Source organism: Ailuropoda melanoleuca, chromosome 5 (assembly GCF_002007445.2).
Source record: "Ailuropoda melanoleuca isolate Jingjing chromosome 5, ASM200744v2, whole genome shotgun sequence".
In the NCBI taxonomy this organism is placed as follows: Eukaryota; Metazoa; Chordata; class Mammalia; order Carnivora; family Ursidae; genus Ailuropoda; species Ailuropoda melanoleuca.
The window spans coordinates 85214506-85239633 of record NC_048222.1 but is presented as its reverse complement, the minus strand read 5'-3'; the positions used below and the strand labels follow the sequence as shown (position 1 = coordinate 85239633).

Here is a 25128-nt window from a genome sequence, read left to right as displayed (position 1 = left end):
TATTTACTTGACAGAGAGAGAGACAGCAAGAGAGGGAACACAAGTAAAGGGAGTGTGAGCGGGAGAAGCAGGCTCCCCGCCGAGCCGGGAGCCCGATGCGGGGCTCCATCCCAGGACCCTGGGATAATGACCTGAGCCAAAGGCAGACGCTTAATGGCTGAGCCACCCAGGTGCCCCTCAGGCAAAATATTTTTAATTTATTAATTAATGACCTCGAGATCTAGGATCTCATGCTCTTCAGGCTGAGCTAGCCAGGCACCCCCTCAGTCAAATTTCTTAACCTTTCTGACCTTCATTTTCCTCATTAGTAAATAAGCATAATTTTCTCTTATATAAAATGAGGACCTAATAAACTAATACATGAGTAGATCTTAGAGTAGCTGTTATAAGCACTCAGTAAATGTCAACATAATAATTATTACTATGTTCATATATCAGTCTGCCATATTTTGCTGCTTATTCTATTGCTTTCTTTCATTCCAGAACGTGAGACACATTTTTGGTCCTCTTAATATTTTCTTTTTTAAATTTGAAACCAAAACAATATCTTAAATGGTCCCTTTCCCTTCTGTTATATAATAGCATTATCAAGAAATGGAGCAATTCCTTGAGAGGACATAACCTTTAGCAGGTCAATTTTCCTCAACAAGGGCAGATAGCCCATTTCCTGCATGCCTCCTTCTATACTGCAGTACAAGAATATTGTTAGAAACTTGGAGTTTCGGTAGCCTTGGGAACAGGACCAATTCCCAGGTATTTAATTTAGTTCTGGTCTCATCTAAATTGAAATTTTGACATAGCATTTTTCTCACACTAAGGAATAGTTTAGAGGAATTTTTTCAATTTGTCTTTATTTATTGTGAAGTCAAGCCAAACCCCACAGGTTTTATGGCTGTTTTGGCAGTTCTTGGTGACATTATTCAATCACTCACACACACACATGCTAATTTGAGGTCCCTATAATTCTACCCATGAAACATTGTCACCCAGTAATTCTAGTAGATGCTTCTAAGGAAACGGAAGAAAAACAAAATGGCTTTTAGCATGTATACGTGAATCATACTAGGACTTTTTTCAGCTGGAAGAAATGCAGAATTGAAAGCACTTTCAAAAGGACAGAGATTTTATTGCTCCCATTTGGTATCCATGCTGGTATATGGCATTTTCATTTATTTGTCTTTGTTTTTTTGTTCTACCTGAATTTTATGCTTTTTCGCTTGTGGAAAGATCAATTTCTCCCTGTCTCAGGCATCCCAGCTTTGGTTTGTTTTTTGTTTTTTATCACTTTGAGTTTTCTAAAAATTGCTGAAGCGAATTTAGCAATCCCTTAAAATCAGAGGTGATTTCCATGTAGCATGCTGATCTGATACGTATTCGATTTCACTGGGAGCCGTGACTTCACCTTATTAATAGCCTGGTTGATGTGGCTCACGTCACCCCATAACTGTTTAGGCCCAGAGTTTTCATTTCTCATCCTGAGTTTGTTTTAGGAAAATCATTGTTACAGAAAATCATTAATTATTTTTATGGGAAAAATTTACTCTTAGTCCCAATTTTTAGAGATGGTCATAAGGAATCCAACCAGCTCACAAAATTCTTCTTGGCCAAACAGTGAATGTGCATGTGGGTACAAATAAATCCATAATTAACAGTAGCATTGATGTTGGAGTACAAAAACAGTGCTAAAATCACATGACCTGATATTCAGCAGAATACATGAAGGTGCTGTTGAAACAGCTAGAAAATTGAGAAATACATGAATGAGACCTTTACCATTAAGAACTTTAGAGGGTGAAAGTATAAATATACTTGTTCTTTTGATTTTTTTTTCCTTTGTTAAACATGCTTTTTAAAGTAGTTGCCTCATATCTCAAGATAAATATCTTTCAAAATGTGCATTTTTGATAGCCTGAGAGATTAAGGGAACCATTGAAAGATAAGGAGTGAGTTCTCTTGGAAGAATGAGGAGAAGATATTTAAAGGATTTATTGGTAAATATGAGGGGATTCATTAACTAAGACAATTAAGTAAGAAGTGCCATTTAGCTCCCTGACATAACTGATAATGAAAAAAGAAGATTAAGAGAAGGAAGAGGCCTGCTGGTCATTGGAAGCAGCCCTGGGCCACACACCAGAGGAGGCCAGGCATGCAGAGAGGAACTGGTACAGACATGAGCAAATCCGATGGTGTTCACTCCATAGTCACAAGGAGTGTGTAAACTGGAAAGTAGCATCTTTTCAAATAAGGCATTCTCGATTAATCTATATTGCAGTGAGACAAATGAAACAAGTCTGGAGGCTTTCCAGGTATAATTTGAGTCCTGAAACTTTTTTTAAAGTTTTAATTATTTATTTGAGAGAGACAGAGAGTGGGAGGGTCAGGGGCAAAGGGAGAGAGAGGCTCTCAAGCAGACTCCCCACTGAGCGAAGAAACCTGACACAGGGCTCAATCCCAAGACCCGTGAGTTCATGACCTGAGCTCGTATCAAGAGTCAGACACTTAACCAACTAAGCCACTCAGGTGCCCCCTGAGTCCTGAAACTTTGGTGTCTATGATGCTTTCTTACTTTGGTAGCTGCAATCTCTATATTGAAAGTATTCATCATTGTTCGTACCCAGACTTTTACTTCCTTACGGCATATTTGGTATTTAGTGGATTAGAAAGAGTCACTTTGGAGAAATTTTTTATAGTTCTCAAGACTTTTAGGTAGCTCTCAAGACCTTTGCTAAAGTATTCCTCCATGTTCCACTGAAATGCACTTGCTTAAATATGCATTTTACAAAAAGGATCATAAGGACTTTAAAACTGGATAAGAAACCTGTCTGCTATTGATGGGACCGTAAACTGGAGCAGCTGTAATGGAAAAGAGTATGGTGGCATCTCAAAAAATTTAAGATAGAATTACTATCTGATCTAGTCATTCCATTTTGGGGTATATTTCCAAAAGAATTGAAAACAAGGTCTTGAAGAGATATTTGGATACCTATGTTCATAGCAGCATTATGCAAAAGAGCCAAAAGGTGGAAACAACTCAAATGCCCACTGACAAAAAGAGATAAAGTAGTACGGTGGAATACTCCACCCTAAAAAGCGAAGAATTTTTTTTTTAAGATTTTATTTATTTATTTGACAGAGAGAGACAGCCAGCGAGAGAGGGAACACAAGCAGAGGGAGTGGGAGAGGAAGGAGCAGGCTCATAGCGGAGGAGCCTGATGTGGGGCTCGATCCCATAACGCCAGGATCACGCCCTGAGCCGAAGGCAGACGCTTAATGGCTGCGCCACCCAGGCACCCCAAAAGCAAAGAAATTCTGACATAGGCTACAAGACGGGTAAACTCTGAAAACATTATACTGAGTAAAGTAAGCCAGTAATAAAAAGACAAATACTGTATGGTTCCACTGGGTGAATTTATCTAGAGTAGTTGGACTCAGAGACACAGAAAGCAGAATGGTGGTTTCCAAGCGCTGGGAAAGGGGGAAGGGGTGGTTATTTAATGGCTATAGAGCTTCAGTTTACAAGATCAAAACATCTGGAGGCTAAACAACAATGTGAATACATGTAAGCCTACTGAATGACCTGTGAACTTGGAAGTAATTAAGATGGTAAATTTTATGTTCTGTGTCGTTTATCACAATTTTTTTAAAAAACTGAATGAATGAAAGGAAGAGGTGATCAAGGTGAAACTAGAGATTTGCTCTCTTATGTTAACGTTGATGATTCAACTGTTGTTTGTGTAAAGTTTTCTTACTGTAACAGATGCATATGCTTTTCTACAATTAAACTATTCTCTAATATTTATAGACTAAAGCCTAACACTATCTTCAGCAAAATTCTTAAATATTTTCAGGGTCAAACAGTGTAATATTGAACCCATAACTGTTTATTATGCTAATGGTAAGATTTTTACATTTGAGCATTTAGACTGAGCTATCATGTAGTTGGTGCAAATGGAAAATTGTAAACTACGTGGCCTATTCTTTGCCATAGAAAGAATGTTTAAAATCTAATAAAACTACCAAATTATTAAAAAGCAGAGATTGTTTCCATTGTATTGAAATGGGTCAATTTACAGTGAGTTCAAAATACTCAGCAACTGTATTACATAGAAAAGGCCTTTGAGTTTTACCCAGTTTTCATTTATATTTTTTTTCTTCTTTGAGGCAGAATTTACAGCACCAGAAGTTATAATATAAAGAAAATAATTTTTCATTACAGAAAATTTTATTTGGCCTAACTTAGAAAGAATACAAAGTTCTCATTCTAAATTATATTCAGATTATGTCACTTTTATTCATTCACAGAAGTCCTTTCATTACCTTGACTTTTGAAAAATACAAAATCCTTGGAAAAATATCATATAATCTAAAGATGAATTATTTGAGAAATATTTGAAACATCAGACAAACCAATTTTCAAATCATCCTTAAAAAATACTGTGGAAAAGGAAAAATAGAATTCAAATAGTTTTGTTACAGCTATACATTACTTTCTCAAAACCGATGTAAGTAATGAATATACAAATTAAATTTGGATAAATGAACTGAAATAAAAGTTGCATCACAGATGTGTGGGTATTAGTATATGTATACATTTATATAGGCAGTTTTTAGGCTATTAACAAAATGTCAAAATATTTTGTATAATCTATTATTTACCTTCTTGTAAAATCATTCTAAAGTATATACTCTAAATATAAAATATGAGAAATAAAATTAACATTTTATCTGGAGATCTCTCTCTTTCTCTTTTTCTCTCTTTCTTTCTCTCTCTCATTCACACACACACACGCACACACACTGTTATTTCAGAAAAAGTTCTTAATCCTTATGTGGAACGTATAATTTTTTTTCACTTTGGGGGCCTTTACTCATAAGGTATGCAAATAATCTTTGATACGTGAGCATTTCATGGGAGATTTTAAACTCATTTACAATCCAAAACATAGAGAAGGAAACTTTCCATGAGTGATGACGGGCACTGGATCTGTGGCTGTTTACTGCTCAGTAAGAGCCGGGCCAGGAGGTGGGCATATGAGGAAGTGCTGTGGCATTCTGTTTCTTTTCTGTTAGTCTGAATATGGTACACATTTAAAGCTATTATGAAAATATATAATTCAGTTGTTCTTTAAGCAAATGATGAAAAAGAGAGATTGAGAGAGAGAAAGATAGAGGATCACAAGGAACTTGCCTAGTAAATCCCAGCTTCCCTGATGTGCCAAGAGAAGACCTCTCCCTGAAGAGTATCCCAACCCTGTTATCTATGTAAGACTATAGGGTTCTAAGAGTTGCTAGAGAAAAGTATCAGAATTCTCCAGGTAAACATAGCTCATTATTTCTCACTATGATATTTTTGTGCGAGGAGAGAGAGATTTTCCAATACCGAGAGGATTTAACTGGAAGAGAAAATAACATGAAAGAAATATGGGGCGGGGGGAGGAGGAGCTCAGCTGAGCAGAGCTAGGCTGTGCCAGGGAAAGAAGTGGTTAGTCTGGGAGTGCCTCCCTGGCTGGGTTGATAGAGCATTCTACACCCGATCTCCGGGTCATGACTTCAAGCCCCCTCTTGGGTGTGGAGCCTATGTAAAAAAAAAAAAAAAAAAAAGGAAAAAGAAAAAAGAATTAATAATCCCTTAATGTCATTTAATATCCAGCCAGTGTTCATATTCCCCAGCTGGTACAAAAGTGGGTGGTCTGGCATGTGAAATTACCAACAACTGCTTCCCCTAGATTTCTCTCCACGCCCTGGTCAGCAAACTCCCAAACTGCCAAGGAGTGTTGAGGAGTTCTTTGTCAGTGGCTCTGTAAAGAACTGCAAAGAATCTGAGATTTCACTCTACTTACAAGTTAGCTAGTTGGCCTGCCACTGTCTAATGGAGGCAGAAGACATGAGAATCCGGGGTCAGAGACGATGAACATTAGTAGCGACAGCACAAGAAGCCACAAGACGATCAGGGTGCCTGAGTTGACTCCCCTTGCCCCCAGGTCACCCAGGGACAAGGACAATGTGCCCAGATGCAAGAGCAGTTTGGTGTATTATAGTGAAGGAATCGCAAATCTTTTATAACAGGAAGCAAGCGTACAAAGGGAGACCATTTCTCTACCTTTCAAACCTTATCAATAAACCTGTCCTTTGTTTCTGGAAGAGACATGATCTCTGCCTTCCACATCTATTTGCTATATAAACATCTTTGAAAAGATAACCTGGAACAAATGGTAGTCATGGCCTCCCTCACAAAACACAGAAATGCAAAAGACTTGTGAAGAACGGTGTCCCATTCTTCCCTCCTGTGATTGCGCTGAGTCAAGGAATCTTTTGGGGGGGAAAAAATCTCAAATTCTTTCCACAACTTGATAAAAATGAAATTGGTCAAAAGTAGCAACCACCCATTGTAGCCGAGATAGGGGGATATTTGGTGTCTTGTAGGTTTCACGGTGATCTTGTGTTTTTCTCACTTTATTATGGTCTCTGAGTTACCTTGTTGGGTGTTGATGTCCTGTGGGATTGTTACCTCCACAGGACAAGATGGCCTTGCTGTGAGCACCAGACCAGTTCCCAGACATCAGAGACTGCTTTTTATTTTCCCAACTCTATCTTAGAATCAGGATTCATATTAGATCCTCTCAGTGTGACTGGTTGATACACTGTATTTCTTAAGAATCTTTTAATCTTTAGGATTCTCTTTTCATTTCTTTCCTTTTTTTCCTTTTAGTCTATTTGTTGAAGAAATCAAGCCATTTGCCCTGGGGAACTTCCCATCGTTTGAATTTTGCTGATTATTCCCCTAATGTGCCATTGGACATATTCTCCAATCCTTTATTTCCTATAAATGGGTTGTTAGATCTAAAGGCATGATCAAATTCATTCAGTGCTTTCGGCAAGAATACTTTATAGGCAGCAATGTGTTCTTTCATTAGGAAGCACATAACTAGGTGATCGTAGCTCCTTTTGTGATGTTAGCAGCCCTTGATGCCTTGATCCATTAGTTCATTAGGAGTTGCAAAAAGATGACATTCTACTTCTGTCTCTTCTTTTTTTTATATGAGCTGGAATACATTTTGTCTATATTTTTAAGTTTGGTGTCCCCAGCTATTTCCCAAATGACTTCAGAGGCCTTGCATGTTAAAAGAATATAAAATAGGACATTCAGAGATAGAACCAGGTGGAAATCATAATAGAGGTAATTGAATATGGTTTCACAAATGCTATTGCTTTCTAGGTTGAATTTTTTGTGTTCTAGAGATAATGTGAAATGTCTGTATTTGAATGCTATCAAAAGGGACAGATTTAGTGTGGCCAACCAGAAAATAAAGAGATTGACAGTTTTCTGGAGCTCAATGAGAGACTTAAAATCTGTAGACAGGCATACCTCCTTTTATTGTGCTTTACTTTATTGCACTTTGCAGAGGCTGCATATTTTTACAAACTGAAGGTCTGTGGCAAGCCCACATCAAGCAAGTCTATCAAGGCCTTTTTTCCAGCAGCGTTTGCTCACTTTGTGTCTCTGTGTCACATTTTGATAATTTTCATAATATTTCTAACTTTGTCATTATTATTATATTTGTTATAGTGCTATGGGATCAGTGATCTTTGAGGTTACTATTGCAATTTTGGGGTGTGCCACAAACCCCACCTATATAAAGTGAACTTAAGAGACAAATATGTGTTCTGACTGCTCCATGACCAACACTTCCCCCATTGTCTCACTCTACTTGGCACTCCCTTTTCCCTGAGACATAGGGAAGGGCTCAGGGAAGCTCAGGGAAGCCCTTCCCTAATATTGAAATTAGACCAATTAATAACCCTACCATGGCCTCTAAGTGTTCAAGTGAAAGAGTCACATGTCTCTCACTTCAAATCAAAAGTTAGAAATGACTAAGTTTAGTGAGGAAGTCATGTCAAAAGCTGAAATAGGCTGAAAGCCTGGCCTTTTGAATCAAACAGTTTATGAATGCAAAGAAAAAGTTCTTGAAGGAAAATTCAGAGTGATACCCAGTGAACACATGAATGATACAAAAGAAAAGCAGCCTTATTGTTGATGCGGAGAAAGTTTGAGTGGTCCATGTAGAAGACCAAACCAGCCACCACATACCCTGATTCTGATCAAGGCCCTCACTCTCTTCAATTCTATAAGCATGGAAGAGGTGAAGAAGCTGCAGAAGAAAAGCTGGAAGCTAGCTTTTCATGAGGTTTAAGGAAAGAAACCATCTCCATAACAGAAGACTGCAAGGTGATCGAGGTCGTGGGATCAAGCCCCGCATCGGGCTCCCCTGCTCAGCAGTGAGTCTGTTTCTCCCTCTCCCTCAGCAAGTGCTGCTGGAGAAGATCTACCTCAGATCATTAATGAAGGTGGCTATACTAAATAATGGATTTTTAGTGCAGATGAAACAGCCTTCTCTTGAAAAAAGCTGCATCTTTGTAGCTAGAGAGAAGTCAATGCCTGGCTTTAAAGCTTCAAAGGACAGGCTGACTCTGTTGTTAGGGGCTAATGCAGCTGGTGATTTTAAGTTGAAGCCAGGGCTCATTGACCATTCTTCAAATCCTAAGCTTTTAAGAATTATGCTAAATCTACTCTGCCTGTGCTCTATAAATGGAACAACAAAGCTTGGATGACAGCACATCTGCTTACAACATGGTTTACTAAATATTGTAAGCCCACCGTTAAGACCCACTGCTCAAAAAGAAAGATTTCTTTCAAAATATGGCTGCTCATTGACAGTCAACCTAGAGCTTTGATGGAGATAGGCAACGAGATTGATGTTATTTTCAGTCTATGGCCATACCACCCTGAACACGCCCAATCTCGTCTGATGTTGTTTTCATGCCTGCTAATACAACATCCATTCTGCAGCCCATAGATCATGGAGTAATTTCAACTCTCAAGTCTTATTACTTAAGAAATACATTCTGTATGGCTCTAGCTGCCATAGATAGTGATTCCTCTGATGGGTCTGGGCAAAGTAAATTGAAAACCTCTGGAAAGGTTTCACTATTCCAGATGCCATCAAGAACATTTGTGATTCATGGGAAGAGTTCAAAACATCAATGTGAACAGGAATTTGGAAGAAGTTAATTCTAACCCTCATGGATGACTTTGAGGTATTCAAGACTTCATTGGAGGAAGTCATTGGAGATGTAGTGGAAATAGCAAGAGAACAGAATTAGAAGTAGAGCCTGAAGATGGAACTGGATTTCTATTATTTCATGATCAAACTTGAACAGAAAGGTGTTTTTTCTTATGGATGAGCAAAAAAAGTGGTTTCTTGAGATGGACTCTACTCCTGGTGTGGAGGCCGTGAGGATTGTTGAAATGACAACAAAGCATTTAGAATATTACATAAACTTAGTGATAAAGCAGCAGCAGGATTTGAGAAGTTTGACTCCAATTTCGAATGAAGTTCTACTGTGGGTAAAATGCTATCAAACAGTATCACACACTCTGGTGAAATGGGTTGTGAAAAGAAGAGTCAACTGTTTCAGCAAACCTCACTGTTGTCTTATATGAAGAAATTGCCACAGCCACCCCAGCAGTCGGTAACCACCACGCTAATCAGTCAGCAGCCATCAGCATCAAGGCAAGACCCCCCCCACCAGCAAAAAGATAATGACTCACTGAGGTTTAGCCCTTTTTAGGAGTAAAGTATTTTTCAACTAGGTATATACATTGTTTTTGACATAATTCTATTGCCTATTTAATAGACTATAGTTTAAATAAAACTTGTATACGCACTCGGAAACAAACAAAAAAAAATTCCTCTGACTTGCTTTACTGCAATTTTGCTTTTTTTTTTTTTTTTTGTGGTGGTTTGGAACCCAAGCTCCAATATCTCTGAGGTATGCCTGTATTTCTCCTAAAGACTGTAGAAAAAGTCTCTACAGGCCCTGCTATGGAGGGAGTTATTCTGAACATTGCCACTTGGGTTAAAATACACATACATAGATGCCCTTCAACAGATGACCGGATTAAGAAGATGTGGTCCATATATACAATGGAATATTACTCAGCCATCAGAAAGAACAATTTTACAACATTTACAGCAACATGGATGGGACTGGAGGAGATTATGCTAAGTGAAATTAGTCAAGCAGAGAAAAACAATTATCATATTGTTTCACTCATTTATGGAACATAAGAAATAGGAAGATTGGTAAGAGAAGGAAGGGAAGAATGAAGAGGGGGGTAAACAGAAGGGGGAATGAACCATGAGAGACTGTGGACTCTGGGAAACAAACTGAGGGCTTCAGAGGGGAGGGGTGTGGGGGAATGGGAGAGGCCGGTGATGGGTATTAAGGAGGGCACATATTGCATGATGCACTGGGTGTTATACGCAAATAATGAATCATGAACATTACATCAAAAACTAAGGATATACTGTATGGTGACTAACATAACATAATAAAAAAATATTTAAAAAAATAAAAATAAATACATAAACATACAACATATGCCAATTGGTTTAAGAAATAGAAAAACAGGGGCACCTGGGTGGCACAGCAGTTAAGCGTCTGCCTTCGGCTCAGGGCGTGATCCCGGCGTTGTGGGATCGAGCCCCACATCAGGCTCCTCCACTGTGAGCCTGCTTCTTCCTCTCCCACTTCCCCCTGCTTGTGTTCCCTCTCTCGCTGGCTGTCTCTGTCTCTGTCAAATAAATAAATAAAATCTTTAAAAAAAAAAGGAATAGAAATAGAAAAACATATTCTCTAATGGTGAAGTACTTCTTGTCACTCTGATATAACCTCAAATTATCCAGAATACTGAGCATTGTACTTAATAGTATATTTTTGTTGTAAGGATTAACCAGAAAAGGAAGATATTTATGTTACTGGGTATTTATAGTCTATTACATTTCAGAACTCTTAACAACCAGCACATATTCTATGTGATCTTAAAGTCATGCTCTACTACATTTGCCAACACCAAAGTATACACATCAAAGATATTTCATCTCCATAGGTATATAATTAAATATAGAAATCCCTATCTCCAGATACATAGTGTCTCCTTGCCCCTCTTGCTCTCCCCTTGGGATGTAAATTAGGGAATTCAAAGGAGAAAGAAGGGGCTGGTGAACAAGCTACTGAGCCTCAATGAGCCACTGAGACAGGGCAGCTGTTTATTTGGCCTTTGGTGGGTCCTCCACTTGGGACACACTGGCCATGCTCTATAATATTGATAGTCACTAGATGGTCCCTTTGGGATCGGTTCCTCAGAGGTAGACTAGAAAGCTGTCTAAACTCTGTTACTATATTTTTTCTGACATAATAATCATAACTTATTGAACAGATGTAAATCTCTGATGAACTTACAGTGCTTCAAAGTCATTATTTTGACATCAGTAACAGTCTTACAGACAGTGAACCACAGGAGATTAGACAGATGCTGTATTGACCAAAGAAAATACCCTGGAGTTTACTTTTTGACTAAATCTTTGATATGCGTTAGCTTTATTTTGATTTGACTCTTGCTTTCAAAAATGAGATATAGCCCAAAGAAACACCAAAATACCAACCATTAGGGTGCTTTTGTGGAAAAACTAGGTAGTTGATCTGGTTTGATCTACTCTGTAAGTAAAACTTCACAGTGGGAAACCATAGATTCATAGAACTAGAAGGAATATTTAAGACCAACTGGACATATTTCCTTCCTTATAGCTAAGGAAAATGAGGTTAAATGGGGTGGAGTGACTCACCCCATGGTATGTGGTCAGTCAGCAACATATCTAGAACTCATGTCCTCAACTCTTGACTGTGCAAATAATTTAAGGTGATTTTTTAGTGTTTAATTGCTACCCCTAACATTAAATATTCAAATGGTATATTCTCCATATAAGTTCATGGAGCATAAGGGAAATCTCTAGAAAAAGGGGAAAATTCATTGAGAAAACTGCTAAATTTCATATTCACAGTAGCAAGACACCAAAATTTCACTTGAGTACTTTTCATTCCCTATTGCCCCACAATGATACAATAAACCCTGAGAAAAACTAGCATATCTGAAGTTGTGTTTACTTGTCCAGGTCGTCAGGATACCACTTAGTGGGTTTTAACTAGCGGTCTTACATTTTACTGGTTCCCCAAATGTCTCATAGTCCCTAAAGAAATCTGCCAGCTTTATAACAATACCATAAATTCTCCTGTCATTATTTAAAATTAAAGCTCAAAAGGGATCTTCAAAGACACTGTGCTTGAATTAAAATCATATAAAATCATGTTTAAAATAAATTTAGTAATATTTCAGAAATGAATCTAGAAATTGTTCATACAAAAGAAATACAAAGTGTTCTTAATTTAAAGCCATCTCCACCACCCCCAGTAACTCCGTTGTATGAGAGTCTAATTTGCTAATTAGACTGATGATACCTGTCTTCATTGTGAGTTATGGGTAATTAGAATTTACAACTGAGCTACTGAAAGAGAATGAACCCTTTGCAAGGGCAGTCAACTGGATCATTATTCTGAGGCAAAGCAACCTAATGATTACTGCAAAGTTCAAACTAGAAGAATTGATTTGAGCAATTAGGGGACTCTATTTGGGGTCAAACCCTTTGTGCTTTGTGGATTCATACCATACAATTCTTTTAGTATGTTAAAATGGGCTTTGATTGAGGAAAAATACACAGAATCAGATAATGTGCATAGAGGGAGAGAGGAGACATGTAGAGATAGTCCCCCACTAAGTTTCAGAGAATTTCGTATAAACTAAAAAGTAGGGAAATCTAAGCCCAAAGTTGGGACAACCACTCCCAGGTGATCAACAACCCTTTGATTCTCAAGTTAGACCACCTGGGAAGTAACTGCCTTCTACAGCCATATCCTCATACGCAGCTACAGAGAATTAGTCCTCCTCTCCCCAAGAGGCCCCGTTAGTCCTTGGAATCAGGGAGGAAAGAAGTACCTGCCGCCCAGACCGCCGAGACCAAGTGTCCTTATGGTGGTTCTTGCCAAAGAACAGTGAGGCTTAATGAAAGAACACAAACGAGCACTGGGTGGGTTTAACAAATGTTCACTCTTCTCCATGCCCAATGACTGTTGTGACACAGTTTTCAGGAGACACTGTTTCTGTGGTCCAAACAACCAGTTTACAACTTATAGAATGACACCAGCTTGTACGTTGGAGATATGGAAGGATTTCAGAGCCTGAATAAATTACAGTAGTGAGATATGGCATCTTCTTAAATGTTTATTACTGCGAGAGACCCTGACCAAACGCAAGTCTTTCGAGACTGGCATATAGAGAGCTCTGGGACTGATCAATTGCCACTTACTCATTGCCTTTCCTTGCAAGACTATGGTGCAGATCTCTGCTTTATTTCTGTGACAGGTTAGAAAGCTCCAGTCTTATTCACAGGTGGCACTGTCTTGTGCAGTCCTTTGGAATCTTTCTGCGCAGTTTGCACAGAGGGGTGCGGGGGAGGGGTAAGCAAAGAGGAGAGGGGCAGAAGGTAGGCCCTTGGCACGGCACGCCTGTCTCAAAGAGGTGGAGACACTTTGCAGCCAGCCTTTCTGTTGAGAAACTACGATCCCACCATAAAGTTGTATGTGCTCATTGATTGCTGGCCAAAACCCTTCATTCTTTAAATTTTCAATAAATAGAAGATGACGAATTATCAAAATCTCACCAAGAAATAAAAATTCTAGATTTTTCATCTTTCAGGCTGAGCATTCAAAGGCATTTCTTTAGCTAGAAATGCTGTTGTTTCTCTTCATAAGAATATGTGACTTAGGAGGTCTCCAATTACTGACTTAGTGAATGCTTACTAAACGAGCGCTGTGAGGTCCCTGACCATAAGCAGGACCCTCCCCACCACACTCCAAGAGGAGAAAATCTCCTGATTCCCTGTATTTTGTAGATGAGGAAATTCAGGGTAAGAGAATATATTTCATATATAGTCATATATTGCACTGTTACTGACCTCCCACCTAGGTCTGTTCAGACTTCAAGTCTGTAATCTTTGCTTTCTGTAGTCTGATCTCTATGGCTCTGTTCATTATAGGAAGAACAAAATAGAAGGAAACCTATTTTGTGCTTAAACACTCTTGTGAAAGAACCTACCAGGATTCTTTCATAGGAAAAATTAGAAAACTAAGTAGCTTTTTACTTGATCTATTTGTAAAGCCTAGTTATGGGGCAGTCAGAAAAAAAGGAAATTGAGTTGTTGGGGTTTTTTTGTTTTGTTTTGTTTTGTTTTTTGAGAGAGAGAGTGCATGAGCCTATGCACGCACAACGGAGAAAGGGGAGAAGGACAGGGAGAGAGAAAATCTTAAGCAGGCTCCATGCTCAATGAGGGGCCCAATGCGGGGCTGTATCTCAGCACCCTGAGATCTTGACCTGAGCCAAAGTAGAGTTGGACATTTAATAGACTGAGCCACCCTGGAAATTGAGATTTTTTTTAAACACTTCATTAATAAGAAGAAATAAAAATAAAAATAAAAATAAAAATAAAGGCTTATGTATAAAGAAATTCCAACATGAGTAATTCTGACATCTATTAAATTGGATTGCAGGGAAGGGAATCATAAATCCTTATGTAAATCCCTATTGCTACAGATCATAGGAGGAAACTTCATAATAAAATTGCCTTTGATTGCACACATGCAGAGAAAGTTTGAAAGTGGAACTACAGAACATACTGCATACTAAGATTCTGTTTCTGTGAATATTAGACGTTACTTGTTAGAAACTCCAGCAAAGCCCTCCTAATGTTTTAGATACAAGAGAACGAAAGCACAGGACGTAAATTATATGAGTACAAATTCCACAGTAGACACCAGACATACTTATTTGGCATTAAAGATCTAGGATATTGATGCATTTTATAACAGCCAGGAGGGGATCTTTTTTCTCTGTAAATAAGCTATCTGATTCGATTTGGTTCCCACAGTTTGTTTTTAATTAGGCAAACAGACATTTCTAGATTTTTGTTTTCTAATCTTAAATAGCTAAGTGCAAAATGATTATGTAGTATCTATCTGCCTTCCTCTTTTCACATCTCATTTTAATGGCAAGTCGGTCACTTTTACACTTCAAATCAGAAGCCAAATGCTGAACATCTTCGTTAGTTTGCTATTACCCTGTGGGGGGAAAATCTGTTTGGTTCTTGTTGATTTGAGAGATATGATTTTTTTCTTGTGGTTTTACATGCATTATTTTCAAAACACAGAAACTAGGCATGGCTTTGCTGGAAAGAGACCTCTTGTTGAAAAGAGCCCAGATGCTGGAATGTTCATTTGACTTTACACAGCAGGAGCCAGAGGGCCAATGCCCATCATGGTGAAGGCTGGCCAGGATTAAGCATGGTGGCAGCTGGCCGACAGTAATCACATGGTACAGCTCTCCTGGGTCTGTGTCTTCTAGTATTCAAACAAAGGGCAGTATTTGCAGTTTATGAAGATTTTTGGAAAGTACAAAGAAAGAAAAACCTCTGGGCATGAAATCTTACTAGTGTCTCCTCTCGAGGAGAAGAGAGGAGAAAAACGGACGTAAGCTCAGATGCATCATCCACGTACACTTAATGCATAAACACCCACGGATAATTCTGTTGCAATTAATGTTTTGTGTTCTTTTTCTACATTCTCTTCTTCATTCCTAGAACACTTGAAGGATAAGTTAGAAGAATATATGGCCCGATTTTCCAAAGTAAGGATTGTTCGCACCAAGAAAAGGGAAGGGCTCATCCGGACCCGCCTCTTGGGGGCATCTATGGCGAGAGGAGAAGTCCTGACGTTCCTGGACTCCCACTGCGAGGTCAACGTGAACTGGCTGCCCCCGCTCCTTAGTGAGTACACATACTGATGGTGGCCTTCTGGGGACCAGCAGGGCCTGGGGAATCTCCCTCCTTCAGAGGGAGTGTGGCTTGCTTCTATTCAGTTTGCAATGGACAAAGGCGAGAGATCCTTTCTATGGTTTTTACAGCGAGAGCTTTGAATTCTGTCTAAACCACAGCTGAGGACAAACAGGAAACTAGAAAACTGCATTAAAATTGCCATTTTAGGTACTACGAACTGCAGTCTAACATTTGAAATGGTTTCATTTAGTTTATGTTTTTATAATAATTTTTTATTTTATTAGTCACCATACAGTATATCCTTAGTTTTTGATGTAGTGTTCCATGATTCATTATTTGCATATAACACCCAGTGCTCCATGCCATATGCACCCTCTTTAATACCCATCACCGGCCTATCCCAGTCCCCCACCCCTCTGAAGCCCTCAGTTGGTTTCATTTAGTTGAGACCTTCTCCTTTATTGTAGTTACAGTGGCTGGGTAAATACTAAAAGAAAAAAGCATTTAAAAACACTATCTCGGGACGCCTGGGTGGCTCAGTCAGTTAAGCATCTGCCTTAGGCTCAGGTCATGATGCCAGGGTCCTGGGATGGAGTCCTGCATCGGGCTCCCTGCTCCGAGGGGAGTCTGCTTTTTCCTCTGCCCACTGCTCCCCCTTCTTGTGCTCCCTCTCTGACAAATAAATCAATAAGATCTTAAAAAAAAACTATACAGTAATATTAAAACATACAAACACACACACACACAGTTTAACAGTTATTATAGAACTGTTAAGAAACGAGGAAAGAAAATTATTCAGTCCCGGAATACAGTTCAAGTGCCCTGACATTTTTGTGGATTTATAATGCCAGTTGTCCTTTCCACTTCTGGCATTGGTCTAGAGACCCAAATATATAATCCCCCAAGTTTACAGAGGACCCCCTCAAACACTCAGAGCTACTATCCAGGTGACACAACTCTAACGCTCACAATATGTCTCAGAGCTGGGAAAGAAGAAGCCTCTCTGTCACATCACGCTTGAACTGTTAGAAACATGGAAGAACTAAGAGTCATTCAGGCTAGAAAACACATGTGTGGCTCAGTTGGAGCTTGACTATTTTGTTTTTTATTCCACCATGAAGTCAGATATAAAGTCCAGGAGTGGGTGAGGAATAAATTGCCAGCCTGAAAAAAATATATATGTTTCTAAAAAGTTCTTGATGTGCACATACTGTACTCTTTCTTATTCTTCCAGATTTCGCTAAATCAACTTTTATTGTAAATATATCCCTGGCCTTGGAGCTAAAGCCAGTAAAAACCGCCTTTACAATAGGCTGCCTCAGAAAGAATGATGTGCTATTGACCACTGTGTAGGATTTCAGCTAGAACCAGCAAAGCTCCATTAGTGAAAGATGTGGGGGGGGGGGGATCAATTGAAACTGTGTAGGATTTAAGACAGGAAATGACCAGCAACTAACACCCCACCACATCCCCCATCCACACGCACCTACACAGACGACTGCCCAGCCGTCGTAATCAACAGGAATGTCTCAGTGCTCCTATGGCCAGAGACTCCTCTGAGCTTTTAATTAAAAGTACCTTGTCCAAGGACATAGCAATTTAAGAGTTTCATCAGCAACAGTGAGATTCCTGCAAACTGAATTTCACCTACTGTGTTGAATACTCAAGGAAGTCAGCAAAAGGCCTAATTTATTTATGAACCAAAGCAATTCCTAAATGCCAATTATCAAGCCTCTGATTGTTCATATGAATCTAACAGGAAAAAAAAAAGAGAGAGAGAAAATAAAGAGAAACCCACTTTTTCTCATTAAAGCATTTCATTTCCTGCAGGCCTGATGGATAAGAAATGATTCAAGCTCAGGATCACTATCTTTTTTTATTTTCCTCCATCAGTGTCCTGACACATCATCCAAAAAGAAAAAACAGGCGGAGCCACACAGTTTCTTGGTTCATTTTTCACCTTGGGATTATACCTGAATTTCAATTTCCCATTAAGAGTCTGTTTGTTTGATCCCTGGAAATTGAAATGTAGGCACAAGCCTTAGATGAAAAATTAGTCATGCTGCTTTCACCCCAAGCTAGAACAGCTGGATGAGAGCTGAAAGGAAATTTGAAGGGAGAGTTGACAGTTAATTTAACAGACTCATTCTCTTTGGGTCACCTTGGGACTCCTTGTTGGTCAAGGAACTTTTAAATCAACCTGATTCTGAATTTGATTGAAGAAAGTCACTGAAACCTTAATACTAAAATACCTGCAGAGGTGCTAGGGGAGACATTTTGGACACAGCAATGATGCCTCTTCTGCCAAAGACATCTATGGGGAAACACCACTTAGATAAAGATTAAAACCCGTTACAAGACTTTCCCAGGTGCAAATGGATGCTCATAGGGTGCTTGCTGAACAATCACCTGAAATAGTGCTGGGGTCTCTGTCTACCAATTAGCTGAAATAATAGGAAGGTAACCTCCAGGCTCTCAGAGGCCCCCCCAGGGCCGTGCTGTTTACCCTGCCGCACACCAGCATTCCATACTCCCCTTGCCCTGTTTCATCTTCTTTCTATCACATTTATCACCTGCGAACGTACTAGGTAATTTAGAGATTTATTATGTATATTGATTGCCTTTGCTTCATTGCTAAAGACAGGGATTTTTGTGGTGGTTATTCACGGCTGTGTTCCCAGAACCTAGAAAAGTGGCAAGCATATAATTTCTACTCAATAAATAGTTGTTGAGGGGCGCCTGGGTGGCTCAGTCGTTAAGCGTCTGCCTTCAGCTCAGGGCGTGATCCCAGCGTTATGGGATCGAGCCCCACATCAGGCTCCTCCACTGGGAGCCTGCTTCTTCCTCTCCCACTCCCCCTGCTTGTGTTCCCTCTCGCGCTGGCTGTACTCTGTCTACTAAATAAATAAAATCTTAAAATAAATAAATAAATAAATAGATAGTTGTTGAGTTGGAAGGAAGGAAGGAAGGAAGGAAGGAAGGAAGGAAGGAAGGAAGAGGCAGGCATGTAAATATTCAGGGGAGATCTTCTACAGGATTCTGTGGTTTCCCCCACCCTGCCTTATCAGGGCCATCAAAATAATAATACTGAAATAACCAAACCTCATTTTTTCTAAAAGATATGTTTTTTAAGATATTTAAATGTATTTTATTCCACATGCCACATCAGATTGTCCAAATAACCAGAAAGCAGATGTCCACATTTAAAAGTTCTGTCAGACAATATGTTTGTTATAATAAATACCGACCGAGTGCACATTCTTGGGAGGAAATACGGTTGGCCCCTTAGACAGCACAGGGGTTAGGGGCACCAACACCCTGCACAGCCGAAGATTCACGTGTAACTTTGGACTCCCCAAAAACTTTACTACCAATAGCCTGCAGTTGACCAGAAGGCTTACCAGTTGCATAAACAGTCAACTGACACTCATGGTGTATGGTATATGTATTATATACTGTACTCTTACAACAGAGTAAGCTAGAAAATAAAATGTTATTAAGAAAAACATAAGGAAGAGAAAATACATTTGCATCACTGTCCTATATCGAAAAAAATCTATGTATAAGTGGACATTTGCAGTTTGAGCTCGTGTTATTCGACAGTCAACTCTGCGTCAGCTGTAGCTGTTCCAGGTGAGGCAAAGTGTGCAAATGCCAATTCCCTGTGCTGTTAAAGTCTCACAATAATAATATCCACATGGAAAAGGAAGTAGCTGGGACTGAAAAAGATATCACACGAGAAGCACCATGGAGAACTGGAAAGACCACGGGTTTTAGGATTGGACTGTTAAGCAGGCGTTGCATCCTGGGTTTTACTCTCAAAAGATGAGGGACCTCTGACAAGTTATTTAACTTCTCCGAGCTCAGTATCCTCATATGTAGATTGAGAATGACAACGGCAGCCACCTTACAGGGCTGCTAGGAGGATGAGAACTAGCAAGGGTATAAACCCCTTAGCAGTTGCTCAAGAATTTGCTAGTAGCAGGAATGGTAACAGTAGTATCAGGCCATCTAATACATTTTTGGATAGAATGAGAAAAGATAAAAACATATAGCTTTGATAAACAGAGTGTATGTCAAAGGACGATAGCAAAATAGACCTTGGCAAAATCTCTGGTAAGCCCGAGAGCAGAGAATTCTGTGTGCGATCTGTCAGCATTTAGTGGGGGAGCAGCCATCGTGACCCTCCTAAGATTAGAGGCTAAATAAAAGAACCATGAAGTTAAGTATTTACATTTTGGACCCCCCAGAAAGCAGGACGATATTTTCTCAGCAAGCTCCCGCTGTATGCTTGAAGGAACACAAGTACTGTTTATTCTCCACGCATGTTGGATGCACTGTAAAATGACAGATTGGGGACAGGTCAGAGCAAAAATGCGACGGGGTAGAGCTAAATGGACTTCTGCAAGTCTCTCTGGGACATAACTTTCTTAAAGGAAAATACGACAACACTAATTGTACCTAATCACTGTCCCATCACGTTAAGTCCAGCCTTGGAAGAGATTTCACAAAGTGCTCTAACAACCCCGGGGGAAACCAGGCTGCAAGCAGCATCCCTGCATTAGGAAGGATCTGTAGGCTTCTCTTGGCTGAAAAATGATAGATGGCCTTGGCAGGCATGTCATTTCCTATTTTGTGCTTTCATTTTTCAGACCAAATTGCACTAAACCACAAAACCATCGTGTGCCCCATGATCGATGTCATTGACCACAATCACTTTGGGTATGAGGCACAAGCTGGGGACGCCATGCGAGGCGCCTTCGACTGGGAAATGTACTACAAACGGATCCCCATCCCTCCAGAGCTCCAGAGGGCAGATCCCAGCGACCCTTTCGAGTGAGTAGCGGCTGAGGGAGGGGCCGCGGGAGAGAGGGCAGGTAACTCATTTCAGGCACGTGTCGGCTTGGGACCCATGAGGACAATTATCTCTAATAAGATGGATGGAAACAGGTGGCAACAATATCCGCACCTTGGAGGAAAGTCAGACCTACAAGTTGTAGCAAATTACAAGCTGCACTAGTACGTGGATCGTGCGTTGCCAAACTTCGCCAAGCAGCAGAGGAAGTGTGTAGACGTGAGAATCAGAAAAAGGCAGAGTTCACTGAAAATGCATAGTCCCCAGCTATTCCCTTTCAGACGTTCTCTTCTTCTTCTCAGTTCTCTCTTTTCTTTTGCTTTTTCCCTAAAGAATCATTTAAATTAACTAATTTACTTTACTCTTATTGGAAAATGATATAAAGTACAAAGCGGTATTTAAGCCTCTGTTTACACCCTGTTGGGAATCACGAGAGAAGGCAGTGTTTTTGAGTAGGTGCTCCCATAACTTAAACTTGGGGAATTCAACCAAACGATATATCCGGTGTAAATAATCTTTGATAACCCTGCCATTAATTTAAACTCTATATAGGGGCGCCTGGGTGGCACAGCGGTTAAGCGTCTGCCTTTGGCTCAGGGCATGATCCCGGCGTTATGGGATCGAGCCCCACATCAGGCTCTAACGCTATGAGCCTGCTTCTTCCTCTCCCACTCCCCCTGCTTGTGTTCTCTCTCTCGCTGGCTGTCTCTATCTCTGTCGAATGAATAAATAAATAAAATCTTTAAAAAATAAAAATAAAAATAAAAAAATAAACTCTATATAGATAGGAATTTACAATCATCTATTGGTCTCTACAAAGTTAAGTTCCTTTTTCTTTTTTCAGTGTGGTCATGAGAACTGTGCATGTCAAGAAAAAGAAAAAAAATATATATTTGGTTTAGTTTGACCAGCTCTTAGGACCAGTAATGGGGAATGGTGACCTTTTTCCACAAGTTAGCCCAGAGATTGCCCAATGCGTACTATTACTTATTTCTCCTGCTTCACCCTTTTGATCACATTAAAATTTTCACAAATTTTAAAACTATAATATATTTTTTCTTAGGACAAGAAGAATATCTGTGACTGAGGCTTTGCATACTTTCTAAGGGTGTGTTTAAAATGTGTTAAAATCAATATTGTCTTTTCATTAATAATATGGGCAGTAAAAGTTGGCAGTGGAAAAGCTCCCGAGTAGGAAAACCACTTCTGTAACACTAACCCTTTAAACCACAAAAAATACGTGAGAAACAGCAGGAAAACGCTTCTTGCAATTCTAGTCTCTGGAAAGATAACCTCTCCGGAATGCGGAGAGGATTTCAGAAGGCATTAGCCTGATGAAAAGGGAGAGGTAAATGATTTCTTTGGTAATATGAAGCACACTTATCAAGTATCCAGAATTTCAGAAGGCCTCTTCCTACTCTGAAACTGCTGGAGAGTTTTTGAGAAGAAATAATAAAGGCCCGTTGTTACTCTTCCAAATGCTTTGGCCAAGATTTCAAGGATATTCAAAACTACTAGAAAAGTTCTTTAGCGATGGAGTTTTCAGTAAGCATTTGAAGAGGGCCCAGCTGGAGAGATGTTCCTCAGGGTTTCCTGAAGTTAACTATTGGAAAGCCTTGGCAAAGGGGCTTATTGGGGGAGGGGGTGGGATTTGAAGCCAGGTTGCGGCTTGGGGGAGGATACAAAAGGACCCTAAATATGGTGGAACTGCCATCAGATGGCAGCTGACAGGGGAACGGCCACAGTCTGGTTGCTACTCTCCGAGGCGGCCATGTTTTCAGGGCTAGAATTCATCCATGATAGTTTTCCAAATACTCTTAATAGTGACTGATTTAAAATGACCTTCTACTCGACTGCCCCTGCAGTGGCTGAGTGGGGCTCCTATTCTCGGCAGAAACGGGTTCAAACTGCTCCCAAGGGAATCTCAGATGGTGAAAACCATGAAAGTACTCTCAGTCCCTGCACTGGCAGTTGAAAGTGTTTGCCAGGCAGACCCTGGCTGTGGCGATCACCGTATCAGGCACCTTGCTTAACCCCAGAGCTTGCAGAGTTGGTAACTCTCAGAATTAAATTACCTCTTGTTCCTGTCACCGACTCCGGTGGTTGCTGTCCGTCAAAGATTGCATTCGCCTCTTGAATGCTACTGCTTTTCTGGCTTTTCAGTCCCTTTGATTCCTAGGAATGTGGACACTTCAGCCTTTTGTAATAAATGTAGCTTCCAAGAGATGTCCACTTTGATCTTAAAAATTGCATTTGCCTTCCTGATAATAAAAGAATGGTTACCCAAGCAGCTAGGAGCAGTGTCTCAGCAATTCCATTATCTCCATAGTCACCTGAATGTGTTCGTAAACAGACAGACGTGCTTTAGGCTAAAACTTGCTTCTCTAGATGTAAAGCTTTAAGATACACGGAGTGAATGCAGTCTATCTAAATATCTCTCCCATGGACTTCATATTTCGAGTGGCTTCCGCAAGGGCTATGTAGTTTTCTCTGGGAGGCGGGGAAACGAGGCTGAAAAGACAAGAAGAAAGGAAGTAAAGACTATGTAAATGCATTGCAAACCTCAGGACTTTTCCTGCAATGTATATGCAAACTTTATCTTTCTGTAACAAGTTTATCAAATGTCCTAAGTGGCAAAGCCTCCATTCTCTCATTTATTCTGCCATTATTTGAGTTTCCAGCAACTAACTATTGACGATGGTAGTGGGGTTTTTTTCATCTGCAAATCCTGTGAAATGAGTGGGGCATGAACAGTAATTATTAATGAACTGAATTGACAATTTCAGGATACTATACGAATGCATAAGTATTCTTGTTATTTCTCAAATATTTGGCTTCAGTTATAATGCATATATGGGTCAAGGTATAAACTATCTTTCTCAATATAGGTTACATGGCCAGAAGAACTCAAAATCTATCACTTCCTAAAATGGGAATCAAGGCCTTCAACAATCTGACTAGGGAAGAAAAGGAAAACTCGGAGATAGCTTTGAACACTAAGAAAAGATTTACTCACATGTGCAAAAGGATCTGGTTTTCAGACAGACTGCTCCTAGAATATGAGAGAAAATGCAGTATTCGTAGTTCAAATTATTATATGGCAATCACAATTCTAACTGGATGGAATACATCTGAAAAACATTCTTGTCTTCTGAAAAAAAAAAAAGAATGCAGTACCCTCCCCCCATTTTCAGATGGCTTATATCATGATGTGATGGTTTTAGGAAATTCTTGCTATTTGTGGCTTTTATAAAGTTTCCTTATTCCTGGTTTCTCTCTAATCCCAGGCCTTTCCTGTGTGACAAGACATAATATGCTCCTTTAGTCATGATGACGAAGAGGAAGATGTTTGTTCACTTTCTGACCACTAACTTACTTCTCCAACCTTATCTCAGCATCTACAAGTTTAGAAAAGACCAGAAGAAATGATCTTATCCAACTTCCCTTTAATACAAACAACCACTAGACAATGTCCAAGAAAGGTGACTGGCCTCTTCTTGAACTTGTGAGGAAAGTAATATTTGCTACCTCAAAAGACAATCCATTCCATTAGACTGATTGACAGAAACCTTTTCCCTTACATTAGGAAATCTGCTTCCCCAACCCCAAATTGTCCTGCTTAAGGTACAAGGAACATCTAATTCCTCTTTGAAGATAGAGCTGTTAAAAGTATTTTAAAACAACTGCTATGCTTATTCCTCCAAAAGGGAAAAAAAAAGAAACTTTTTTTTTCCTTTTGTGGGCTAAATATCCCCATGCCTTTCAGGTCCTCCAGAATCCTGCGAAAGTTCATGCTCACTGATGTCAATGTTCAATACAGGTAAATTCACTTTACTCCTGCAGCCTCGTCCGCCTTTCCCCACTCATTCACAAGGAGAGCATGAAATAGTCCATCTACTGTAGCAGGGACTCAGGCCCTAATGTATGAGTCTGTTGACCATAGCAAGAAAGTTAATTTCTAGGGAATTTGCCCTCCCCTGGATATCACGCTTCCTTTTGTCTAAATACTCAACGATCAATTCAGCAGCCCTTTCAAATTTCAACTTTGCTGTATTTTTCAGAATCCACCTGTATCCTGTCTTTGACTTGGGATAAATTATCTTTATTCTGTCCGTCTTCCTCAGGCAGATCTCCACAATTCCTCAAGGACTTCTAAAACTTAGAGTTTTAGTCATCATGAATGGAACTCCTGTACACGGTCTAGAGAGGACAGACATTCTCTGTTTTCCACCCATATATACCACCAATTTCCAAAATGTAAAGAATAAGGATATCTATACTTGGGGGCTAACTTTACAGGCTACAAATGCCCATTTATTCTCTGAGAAACCCCTGTGTCCACAGACACAGTTTGAATGCAGTGACTCCTTATCTAGGCCGGTTACCTAACCGAGATAGACCTCGAGCATGAATAATAATGCCCTTAGCAGGCGAGTCCAGATGAGATCTAGCCATTGCTCTGCTCAGGAGGCCATGGTCCGGGGCTTGTGC

At 39.8% G+C, this 25128-nt stretch overlaps 1 protein-coding gene across 2 annotated transcripts in view; it reads left to right on the top strand.

Annotated features, from left to right (window-relative positions):
* The window catches only part of GALNTL6 (polypeptide N-acetylgalactosaminyltransferase like 6), a 1184120-nt gene that overhangs the window by 965094 nt on the left and 193898 nt on the right, over positions 1 to 25128 (top strand). For both annotated transcript variants that reach the window (XM_034661384.1, XM_034661383.1), the window contains exons 7-8: positions 15588 to 15773; positions 20435 to 20618. In XM_034661384.1, coding sequence (XP_034517275.1) covers positions 15588 to 15773; positions 20435 to 20618 — 370 coding nt within the window. The remainder of the gene's footprint in view (positions 1 to 15587; positions 15774 to 20434; positions 20619 to 25128) is intronic.